The following is a 12,397-nucleotide window of genomic DNA, read 5'->3' as shown; positions in this document are numbered from 1 at the left end:
AAAAAGAAGTAAATAACTGCCTGAAATAACAGCATGAAAAGAAAAGGCAGGCCTTATCTGCCTTATGAGTAAATGTCATCCTATGGAAGCTAGGAGGGAATAAAAATTATTTTAACAGACCTTAATTTTACTTGACTTGTGCAGGACAAACAGGCTCATGTTTGTAATTTATCTGTGGTGCACATCCATAATGTTGGCATAATAGAATTTGTGATATTCTCAGCAAAACTAATAGTTTAATTCAAAATATAATTTATTTTAAAATATTATTTTCTTAAAAATATTTAAAAAGAAAACTTATTTAGAATATTTGTATAGGTCTGGGGAAATAAATGCTACAGCTCAGTATTGCTGCAGAATGGTTATGATTGTGTTTCATGTGTCTTTGGTTATTCATTTTCCTAAAACATTGAGTTTGTGTGCTGGAATTTTCAGTGTGTTGTATGTCTGACAGTGAAACTTTCCGGAAAAAAAATAAGCAGACTCCTCAAAAATGCTGTTTTAAAAATTAAAACAAGTCTTTAATGAAGGTAATAAACTACACAGTTCTAGGTAAGTGATTTGGGATATCACCAGCCAGTGTCACATTTAAGGCCTACAAAGACTTTACCCTTAAATCTTATAGAAGAGTAATATGAAGTTTGAGAAAAAATGAAGATGCTTGGTAATGTTAGTACCAAGTTGCTTGTTCAATGTCCACTTTGAGACTGCAAAATCACAGTTCAAATGGAATCATACAGTATTTTCTCCCCTCAGTTCCCCGATTTCATTCCATGTATCCTATAGAAAATACTTGTACAGCAACCATTACAGTGCTTTGAGAACTGTGTTGTTCTTTCTCGTTGTTGTTTTTGGGATTTTAAAAAATTGTTAGGTGAGTTTCCTCTCGCTTATTTGCCGTGTACTTCTAAAAATCTGCAGTACAATTTCCTGTGTATTGTCTCAGTGCACACAAACATTTACTTGTCACAGGATTCCTGCTAAGAACGGAATGAGTTCAGTGTGATTTTACACTTTAGTAGCTGAATTATGGAGAAATTACAATGGTAAAATGGAACAAGTTGGGAAAAATATGTGGGAAGTATAATAAGGGCATGCTTTCATCTTTAGCTGGTTATTTGGTATGGAACAGGAAAAAATGAATTGGTTGAGGATCCTGAGGAGAGGTAATATTGAGCTGAGCTTTAGCTGTGCTATCGTGGCTGAGGTCCATTCCTCCAGGATTTCTGCATAGAAGGATGGTCACTGCACAGTCTCTTTCAATAAATGATGTTGAGAAATACGAGCATAAAGCTGTTACAAGAATATCCTCCCTAGAAAAAGTATGACTTTCGGAAACCTTCAGCTTCATGTGGTGCAGTGAAGTAGGTGGTGCTGTCCATCTTTCCAGGATGACAGTTAAAATAGACTTTTCCTGGCACTTCAGTGCAGCATGTAGCAACTATTCATCAAACAGAATCTTTTATGGCTTTTGCTATTGAGAAACCAGTTGACAGAGCTGTTGGTAGTTTTGGGAAAGGTTCTGGTTACTAACATTTCTTGCCTTGGTCTGCAAATGGAGCTTTGTTTTGTAGTGTATCAGATCTGCTGTTATTAAAAACAAAGCAGGGAAAGCTTTCTTTCTGTGTCCAGAGTATCTTACACCTATAGAAACAGTGACATTTTCCCTTTGGTTTCTGTATTTGACTGTTCCTGTTTTTTTGAGGAAATGGGTGTTTTGCAGCTCAATAAAGCAGAAAAAGGGGAAACCTGTACTTTATAGGGCAGTTAATTCATCTCCCAAAGCATTTGGAAGTGACGTGGTAGTGTCTGCAGCCACAGTGGCCATGTGTGTAACAGCCCAAAACAGGAAAACCTTCACTCAGCCTAACCCAAGTCTCCCCTTGGGCTGAAGATCTTGAACTGTCGCAAGAACTTTTTTGAAACTGTTTTCTTGTCTTCTAAGGTAAATTCATAACTCAAAAATGAAAACTAATATGGGTAACACAACTTTGGTTTATTTGTCAATTTTTGTTTGACTATCTTCTGATGAGTTCCTAGTATAAACAAAGAAGGCAATGTTGTACCAAATGAAAAAATACAGTGACCCAATAGTCAGCTGGGGTCACAGCACACCTTCTGATCAATGATTTAGGGGTATACAACAGCTGTGATTCCTATGATTTAGAAGAATACAATAAAGAATTTGCTTCTTGAATGCAAACACAAAAAAGTAATTTGCTGTTCTTAGAGTCTGCAGTTTTATTAATTTTTTAAATCATCAGAAAACTGTTAATTTAACTTCTTTGAAACTGTGTTATTTGTACAACTGGGTATACAACAGAAAGTTGGTAAAATATAAGACCAGTGACAGAGGCAAATGGTATGCAATTAAATTTCAATACAGGCATGAAGAGATGCAACAAGTGAAGCCAGAGATGAAGCTATAACAATATATTTTTTTTATGTGTTACTTCTAATCATATTGTTAATGCTGTATTTTTCCCCCCTTACAGATGATTCCAGTATGGTTTCACAGGCTCAAGAGGAGATTATTGAAATGAAAGATGTGTTTTCAGTAAAACTGAAACGTCGTCGTTTTGCAGGCCAGAACAAAGGTGGCACTTTGTTGGGCATCACAATTTTTAAATGCTTGAATAAAGAAGAAAATAAACTAACAGACTGTGCTATCCATTTAAATAACATAAGCGAAGATCACTGTCAGTTATGGTTTAGACATCTGAAGGAAATTCTGAACGGTAAGAATTTAATTGGGGTTGATGTCATTTCTATTGGCAATGCAAGAGGCTGAGTGAAGCTTAGAAACATTTTGCCTCTGGAAATTAAGACACACAGATATGAATGTTATTTATGGCAAATGTTTGCTATGGAAATTTTACATGGTGAAGTGTAAAATTTAGGGAAGTGACATTAATTGTCTGTAAAAATGAAACAAGTTGCTGTTATTTTTTGGAAGTTTTTTGGAAGACACTGAAAATAAGTAATTTATTCTCGCTGAAATGTCTTCTGGGAAATCTGTTTCTGAAAGAAATAAAATATTTTGTTTATACTTTCTCTTGAAATTGCATCACACCTGATGGTACTGCAGTAGTTGCAGTTTTGGGAACTCTTCAGGGACATTTTGGTGACTGTTTAGGAGTTTCCAGTTGAGACCTGCAGGTTCCTTAAGAGACTAATAAGACAGACTTCCCTCACCTTCATAAATTCACAGCAGGCAGTGCTCTTAAGGTTCTGTAGGACCTGTTAACTTTGTGATGAGAGGCAGTTCTTTACTTTAAAAACATCTTTCTGTGTTTGCCTAAGCTAATCCAGTTTCAGGATGCTTTGTTTAACCCATTATGATCTGGGGGTTTTTTTATGGAAGTTGTATCAAATTTAAGAAAAAAGTATTTACCATTTAGGGAAAAGAGCCCCCCAAGAAATCCAAGTCTTTCACTGTAGTTTATATTGGAAAGACTCAGAATATAGCACACTTTTGATTTAAAAACCCAAAACAACACTTCCTCCGCCATACCAAGCTCTGATTTAGCTCCAAAATGTGCCTCTGTTTACAGATTACAGCACATTAGTTTGCTTATTACAGAAGAAAAACAGACTGTCTTATAACAGACTATTAAAACTCCAGCTGAACTAAGACTGACCCAGATTACAGAATTCAAATCTTCTACATCTGTAGTTAACTATTTATAGTGTACTTCTAATAAAGTATCTTTCAAGTGTCAAAAGCAGATATTAGAGATACAACATGATTTATTAATGGTGCATTCTTACATTGTTTGTTTACAGTATACTTTGGATTTTCCAAATGAGGATGTAATTAAAAAGTTTCCCTTTTTGAAGGACTTTATCATGAAATATCTAAATCTACAGAAGTGCCAAGATTCCTGCAGACCTCCAGCTACCCATAAAGGCAAGGACATTTGCATAAGGAGCAAATGTCTATTTTGTTCCCAGATTACCCTTCATCTATCAGGAGCAGTGATACCATATGTTCACAGGAAAAAAAGCTGCAGTATCTCTTGCTCAGGTTGCCTTGACCTCGAGGTGCAGTGTCTGTTTTATAGCTTTGTAATTGGAAGCCACCTGAACCTGAAAAAAAGTGTTCTATGCAATGTTGCTGTTTCAAGTTCTTCCTTCAGCTTCAGTCTTTCTCCAGAAGCTCAAACCTTGTGCTGTTTGGTTTTGGGTTGTTTTTTTTTTTTTTTTAATCTCTGATCAGTACATTTTTCTCCTTGCCTTCTTCTTCAAGAATGATCAGGACTCAGAGGGGAAAATGAATAACCAACAACCCCTCCCCCCCCCAAATATCCTTAGCTACTGTGTATATTCTCCTAAATTCTATAATGACAATGAAAGTAATTTTCACAGTGTTACATTTTGAAGACTGACTAGATAGTCAAACTTCCTTCCTGTCAATAAAATCACCAAAAAAGCAGCGCTATTTGTGCGTTCAGTGTGGCAGAGACAGAAATCAGTAATTCACTGATGGTATATTAATGGTTTTATTCAGAAAAAAAGTCTCCTGATTTAAAATGTACCAAACATTGGTAGGAAGTGGGGTTTAGGTTTGGACTAAAAGTACACAATGCAGCTGAGTTCTGTTGATTCCTCAGTAACTGGAATCTCAAAAGACACATTTTTATATCTTGGTGTGAAACAGTGATACATTTTGAGAGTTTTTGCTGCAAGTTTTCTTTTTCTTTCATAATAGTGTTGGAGATATCTTTGTTAATTAACTCAAATTGGATCCTTTTGGTTTTATCCTTCTAAAACAGTCAAAATTTCAGTGTACTGCTCCACCTCACCCCAATCTATCTGTTCACAAAGTAATTTTTCATTAAATGCTGCATTATTTACTTGAAGGGGGCTTTTTTATTGTTTCTGGTCTGGAGCAAATTAAAAGCAGGTGATTTACCAAAGTAGAGCATATATATATTTGGGTATGGCTGTCAGTAATACTAGCCATTCTGACAAATGAGTGTACATGTCACTGACAGGTGTGTTTCCTCTGAAGATAAATGCAATTTCTATTTGCTTACCTTACTCTTTGACAAGTTTTTTTAGATTTTTATGTATATGCATTAATTAAGGAACAACAATAGCAAGTTTATCAGCAATGATACAAAGCAGAGTTCTATCTGGAGGTTTCCAATTAAGGTTTTCAATCTTATAATGAAGATTTCATTTTTTTTCCTGAAATTTCATGTTCACAATTTCCCTGTTACTGTGTGATTTGTGTCTGGCATGAATGTTCCATACATGAATTTTCCCTGTTTTTTCATACTCTTCATAGCAAACATCCTCTGTTGCTTTGGTTTTGTGTTCAGAGTACTTCAATTTAAAGTTTAACTAGACTATAATTTTTATGAAGCCTGTCATCATGTAAGTGAGCACACAAAGAGATATAATTGTTTAGAATATAGCCACAGTGACTGCTATTATGGTTTTTTGTGTGTGTGTGTGTGACAGGGTAACATACAGGTGCAACCATCTTCCCACTTTTCACACACAGGTACAACCATCTTCCCACTTTAAAATAAGTTCTAATGTTCTGCCCAATGTTGCTGCTGTTCAAATGTGTGCCAGCTGGATAGAAAGGACTTGCTCGATGATATCCCAGATCTGATCTTCTGTACATCACATGTTTGTGGAACTGCTGTAGGAGAACCACTGATGTTACTGCAGTGCTGCTTCTGGACTGGCCCTGGGAAGGCCCCAAAGGGCAGCCTGGACAGATTCGAATGTGCTGTTGGTCTCGAGTCAGTCCTGTTACACACCTGACTCTCAGTGATTTCCATTTGTGTGTCACATCTTTTTGTACAGGACTTCTGGGCATGGACAGTGGGGACATACTGTAGAATTCACTGTTTAATCTAAAATCCTCTGTGCATACAAATACCCAGTGTTTTTTACAGGGTTGAGGCATGCTCAGAAGTAAGAGAAAATGCACAATGGTCAATGCTCATCCATTTTTTTAGTTTTATTTTTTATTAACCAGATAAAGCTTATTTTCATTAATTGATTTGAAAAAGTTTTTCTTAAAATGCCTGTAACAGAAGACAGTAAATGTGGTTCAGAATAAATGATAAAGTAGCAAAAAAGGCATGAACTGTATTTTATTTTTATCTACTATTCTGTATTATCACACTGGGATTTGATATGAATGCCTGAAACTTCATGCATGAAGTTTTAATTAAACCATTAATGTTAAACATTAACTTTTGTTAGTTAATATTAACAGTGGTATCTCCATAGTTACATTAACAAATCCATCTCATGTTATTAGTTTTTCTCATGTATAATATTCTTACTGTTGTATAAAGTATTTATAAACGTAGGCAGTAATGACATGATTCCAGGCTCTTAACTTTTGTAACATAACCCCATTTTCCTGAAGCTGAGGCCTGAAAGCAGCACAGATGTATGTCTGAGCACAGCGTCTCTGCTGCCCTGGGAGCCTTTGTTTTCAGAACACCCTGATTGACCCACCACTCTTCATGGTTCACTGATTCACTTGATAGATCAAGTTTAAACTAGTGCATATTAGCACATTTGTTAGTACCAGAGGAACAGTTGGCCTTCCTGCTTTAGGCTGCTGGTTCATTTCAAATGGAGCAGCCACAGAAAACAATAACAGAATACCAGTTAGGAGAACACCAAAAGGCTGGCAGACTGGAATCTGTTGCACACTATAGTCAATGACATTGATTCATTCATATAGATGTCATTTAAAGACAATTAAAAATTATTATTTGAAAATACTTTTGAGGAACTTTCACAGTAATATTGTGTGAAAGTTTAATCTTTGACTGGTACTGGATATTCTTTTGTTAAACTCGATTGTTCAGTGTGTTATAACTTGTCCAGTGCATGCTGGAAATTATAAAGTAATTATTTTTGTCATGATCATCCTTTCGTGTCAGTTGGCAATTACTTGGCACAAAAAAAGCCACATCAGTAGCATACAATCTCTACTCAAAATCCTTGTCTGTGATACCTATTTCTATAAATGAAATATTTTACCTCTCTAAAAAAATATATTGATATTCAAGTAGTCATAAAGAAAATATTCTAATATTTTCATCCCATGAATTCATTTGCTTCTTAAAAATCTCACTAGGATATTTGTATTAACTCTGATCTACTTTTCGGCAATAGTCTAACATACGTAATCATGAATACAGTCTCTGGTCTAGAATCATTTAATGAATGAATTTTTTTTAAAAAAGATGAAATTCAACTGTTTCCTTAAAAATCTAAGATTTTTTTTCCCAACCAGTTGAAAAGTCTATATTCTTTTGCCTACTAAGGATTTCTTTTAAAACCTTATATTGCCACCTAAGGCTTAAATTTTTACACCTAAACCTCAAAAACATTGAAGTTAGATAGCAATGTTTGCTTTTTTTCTCCTTCATTTTAATCCTAATCTTCGTTTAGGAGTATTGCAACTCTCACTGTCTGAGTAGCATAAATTATGACACTTCATCACCTTTCTCTACTTCTACAAACTGTTCTCTCCCTCTGCTTTGTGTATTATATTCTTATATATATGCCTGCCTTTTTGTTTGTTTTGTTTTGTTTTTTAAAGTTTACAGGTATACTTTTTTTTTGGCTCTGGGTGATGGGGGTTGAGAATTTAGGACCAGCTGATGACAGGTAGGAGTTCCTGTAAGGAATATAAAAAACATGACAGCACACTTATGTATGTGGCTAAATCTTTTCTCTTTTAAATCAGGAGTCTTTATTCTTATAGTTTTCAATTTAACTTCTACTGATGCTTTAGGCAAATTATCAAGTCACAGAAATTATTTTTTGTCTTGGTTTTTTTATAGCTTCTAAAAGACTGCAATAATACTAGATAGCAGATTTCAATTAAGGCATTATTATAATGTCTTTATGATGATGGTTTGTATATTTTAATAGTCCTTGGGAGCTTTTCTGTAGTCTTCCTTGTTTGTGTTGTAATTCCTGTGATTAGAAATTGCACTTCAGTACGTACTTGCGTTGCTTGTTTCTGTTTCCAGAGAATCAGGAATAATTTAGGTTGGAATGGATCTCTGGAGATTATCCATTCTAGCTTCCTGCTCAGGGCAGGTGAGCTTCTAAAACAATTCAGGTTGCTGAGAGCCATATCCAGATAAGTTTTGAAATTCTCTAAGGATTGGCAATGTCATCCATGCCTTAACTGCCCTCCTTCTGAAGAGTGTTCTTTACTTCACATTGGAATATTCCTTGTGCAACTTGTGTCTGTTGCCTTTTTGTCCTTGCACCTGCAAAGGCTCTGGTTTGGTGGTGTTCATTACTCCAGCAGTAGATACTTAAGGAAGGTGTTTAGGTAGATTCTATTCTTAAGGCTGTACAAGTCAGCTCCTGCTGACTCTTGTCTGTGGCCTGTTCAGCCCCTGCTATAGCCACAATTCTCAGTTGGACTTGCTCCATTTCATCAGCCTTTTGCTGGAGAGCCTGAAAGGGGATGCAGTTTATGAACTTCAGGCTCAAAAGATGTTGAAAACAAGAGCATAGTGATGTCCTTTGGACTGCTGGTTATCCTATTTTTACAGCATCCCAGTGAGCACTTGGAATTCATGGCATCAGTGGCACATGTTCAGCCACATGTTCAGCCCCTGGTCCGGCAGGAGCTGGCGGTGCTCTCTGTAGAGCTGCTGCATGGCGGGGCTGTCCCCAGCCCTGCACTCAGAGGGTTTTGCCAGGCCAGGTACTGGACTCTGTGTTTGCCTTTGCTCAGCATCTTCAGGCTTTGACAAACCTTTCTTCTACATAATCAAGGTCCCTGTGAACAGCAGCTGTGCCTTCCAACACATCCACAGGTCTCGCCAGATTACTTTTCCTTCCATTTTTCTCCTTTTTTCAAAGCGATACTTTTAAACACAGGTACTAAAGCTTGTTATTGAAGACATACAGGATTCATCAGGCATTAAGGATTCCTCAGGATTAATTTACAGTGCAATGACTTGGCGTTGTGTGTAACATTTTAACATATAACGTTTTTGCATACATGCTTTTGGGGTTATAGCAGCAAACTGATCCAGTAATTTCCTTCAGGATGTTTAAGCAGTCATCTAAATTTGCTAACACAGGCTGGATCAAGTGCTTGATTTCACTTCCAGGTTAACTGAAGTGTTTAAATAAGTGAAAAAATAATCTATGAGACTTTTATAATTGTTATGTTTTGATCTTAAGGAAGCTCTGTCCCCTTTAATCCTGAAATAGAATTTAGCTACAAATTCTTTGAGGAATTGCTCCATTTCAATTGTTGAGGGAAAGTAAGTGGAAGGAGCTTCAGAAAGTTCCAGCAGACACTCTGAAGGGACACATGGCTGTAAAAATTGAAATAATACTCTTCTCAAGGCAGGAAAATGTGCTTTCACTCTTGGCTCCTTACAGAGTTGTGGCCTACTACTAATTTTGTTGTTGACTATTGAAAGCTGTACACTTGCTAGATATTCTAGCTTTAATTTGGCTGAGAAAGTGATAGTCTCACCTGATATTTCAAATAACTACCAAAAGAACGACAGTATTGCATGCTATTGCTTGCTTTTAGCAGTAAAGCAGCCTCACTGAATCACGGCAATTCTAGGAACTCTAGAGAGGAGAACATGAAAAGGAATATTATTGGTTTAGTATGAGTTATTTATATTTCAAAGAATAAAATTGCTTCATGGGGGTCAATGTGCAAGACAATGTATAGCTTGTATAGCAGTATTTCTCACTGTTTCCTTGGAGTTTGTTACTTGGAAGACTGAAATGTTCAAAAAATAAAATGAACAATAATTCTCAGATTTCTGAATGATATTGCTAAGTTTTAGATTTCTTTCTATTTCTTTGGACCACTTTCAAAATGAGGGAATTTCCTTTGTGCTGTTTGATTTGAACTCTCAGAAAACAAAAGTTATTGGATTGTAGTATCAGTTTTACTGGATGTTATTTTCATATGCCTGCTGAAAAGGTGTCATATTAAATTCCAGCAAGGATATGGTTTGATATTTGGGTTTCTTTTCTTTTTTGTTGCCCAAACTTCTAATTTCTTTACATTCCCCCTGTTCCTGTATCAGGGTTTAACTAGATCATGACATATACTTTTTTTCTGGTTCCTACAACAGTTTATTAGCTGTGCACACTAAAGTAATCAGTACTGTAATTTAAAGATAGTGAACATCCAAGAATAAATTGAAACCATTTTTTAGACTATAGTTTACTTAACCTTTTAAAGTATTATAATCATTCTAATTTGAAAAATTTGTTAAAGCTGTAAAAATAGTTGGGCTGTGTGTAATCTTAAATGTTTTATGTTTTCTTTTTAGGCTTTCAAAACAGACCAAAATCCTTAAAAGTGTTTGTTAATCCAAGCAGCCACAAAAAGGAAGCAGCTCATGTTTATTATGAACAAGTTGCACCTCTTTTTAAGCTTGCTGACATAAAAACTGATGTCACTGGTAAGTTGCTTCAAAAGCATACTTAATCCTTTGTGAAACTAATACTTAAGCATACAAGACAATTTAAATTTACTGCTAATCCTTATTGGCTTTTCCTGCAAGTAGTGCATTTGGAACTCTAGTCAAAAAGTGGGTTTATAATTCTGTTATTGATTATTTTTCACCTATAGTTGATTTTTTAAAGGAAGCATTTTATATAAACAAACAAGCATTTAATGTCTGCCAGTCTTACTAAGAGTTGTCCCTGCGTTCTGACCAGCACGTCCCAGACATGTTCTCTCCTGAGCATGTCTAGTGCCCTGATGTGTAAGAGGGGCTAATCTGAAGGACACAGCATTTCTGGGGTCTGACTCAGTTTCAGGGATGTCCTGGAAGCCTAAGAGATCAAGTTCTGTGATGACAAAGGCAGTTCTCACGAGGCACATGGGCATGACTTTCTGTCTGGGTAACGCAAAGGTACAACTGGAATGTTGTAGTGATGCTTCCTTCTATTTAGCAATGGGGTTTTGGTAGCAGGGTTGGATTTAAGGCCCCAATTTGTGCCAGAATTTGCCCTTTGGCTGTTCATTTGATAGACTTTTTATAAGAAATTGAATAGGGAAATGAGTCTTCTTAAGGCAGTAAAATACTAATGATCTGATCACTCGCTTCTATCAACAGACTGAAACTTACACTGCATCAAATTTGGTCCCAAGAAACACCTAAACTTACAGAGAAATTATATTACTATTTCCCATTCACATTAATTTTTAATCCATAGTATTACATTTACCTTTAATACACTGCTATTATTTGATTATGCATTTCATATTAATGTGAAATATAAACTCCGGTGCAGGACATTTTAACACCAAGAAGTCTTTTTCCTACGTCTGTTGTAATTGGCTTGGAAAATAGTTCCAGCTTAAATAAACTGTAAGACAGAGGGCTCATCTTGCAGATGTTCCTTAAACTTCTTATGAAAGGATGGTTAGTTCTGGTTGCAGCCCAAAGTTTATTCTGAAAAAATCTGTTTTACACTTGAGGATATAATAATGCAATAAATGTTTGTAGGTGGGATTTATCTTACTAATTTTATTACCTATATCTTTGTATTTTTTTAATTATTTAGCCCACAATTTAACTAAAATCACTCGAAGGTTCAAGACACATTAGAATAAATATAAAAAGATTGTCTGTGTTAGAATTCTGTGGAGATAATTTCTTAATTTCCTATAACTGAGAAGGGAATGCCTGCAGCTTTATATGTTTTGATTCTCACAGACATTTTTCATCTGCAAGGCATGGATGGTAGTGTCAACAGATTAGTAATAATGATATTATCCTGGAAGGTGAACTTAGCTTAGTTTAGCCACAATATCTAAAAAAAAAATAAATTAATCTAAGTTATGAATATAATTCATAGTGGGTTTAAAAACATTTTTTTCTAGTTGAATAAAAACTCTTTAAAGATCATTTTAATTTTTTTTTCTATTTTAAAATTTGAAAGAAAACTTTTTGGTTTAGCCAGCAAAATGTTTAATGGCTTATCCTTTAAATAAGGTTATTTTGGCAATGTTGAGATGCTATTGTGCTTATTAGCTGCCTAACATGCCTCCTACAGGCAAAAGGAGAAAACTACATTACACTTCTCAAGGCTAATAGAGAACTAGTTAAGAATTACGTATTTAAAAAGAGGATGCTGAGTGAAAGTCCTACCTATTGGTGCCATCCTCTAGTAAAACTAAGTGAGTTATTTCAAGTAAATTGAACAGGGTTTTTACTTCTATAATTGTTTTGGCTTTTGTGAGGGTGGAGTGTGTATCTCACTGTTCCTGCTTTTATGGAACAAGGCCAATATTTTCATAACTGGTGGTGTACAAGGGTGTATTTGGTACTGAAATGGTGAAGGCTTTTGTCCAATTTTTACACTGAAGATAGTTTACATTTAGAGTTTTCCACAT

The 12,397-nt window shown here is 35.5% G+C and overlaps 1 protein-coding gene across 2 annotated transcripts in view; it reads left to right on the top strand.

Moving 5' to 3' along the window:
- The window catches only part of CERKL (CERK like autophagy regulator), a 51,806-nt gene that overhangs the window by 18,936 nt on the left and 20,473 nt on the right, over positions 1-12,397 (top strand). For both annotated transcript variants that reach the window (XM_071562678.1, XM_071562676.1), the window contains exons 2-3: positions 2,496-2,738; positions 10,323-10,454. In XM_071562678.1, the coding sequence (XP_071418779.1) occupies positions 2,496-2,738; positions 10,323-10,454 (375 nt within the window). The remainder of the gene's footprint in view (positions 1-2,495; positions 2,739-10,322; positions 10,455-12,397) is intronic.

This window comes from Pithys albifrons, chromosome 8, assembly GCF_047495875.1.
Source record: "Pithys albifrons albifrons isolate INPA30051 chromosome 8, PitAlb_v1, whole genome shotgun sequence".
Lineage (NCBI taxonomy): Eukaryota > Metazoa > Chordata > Aves > Passeriformes > Thamnophilidae > Pithys > Pithys albifrons.
The sequence above is the reverse complement of the archived record's forward strand: the minus strand, read 5'-3'. Positions and strand labels throughout refer to the sequence as shown.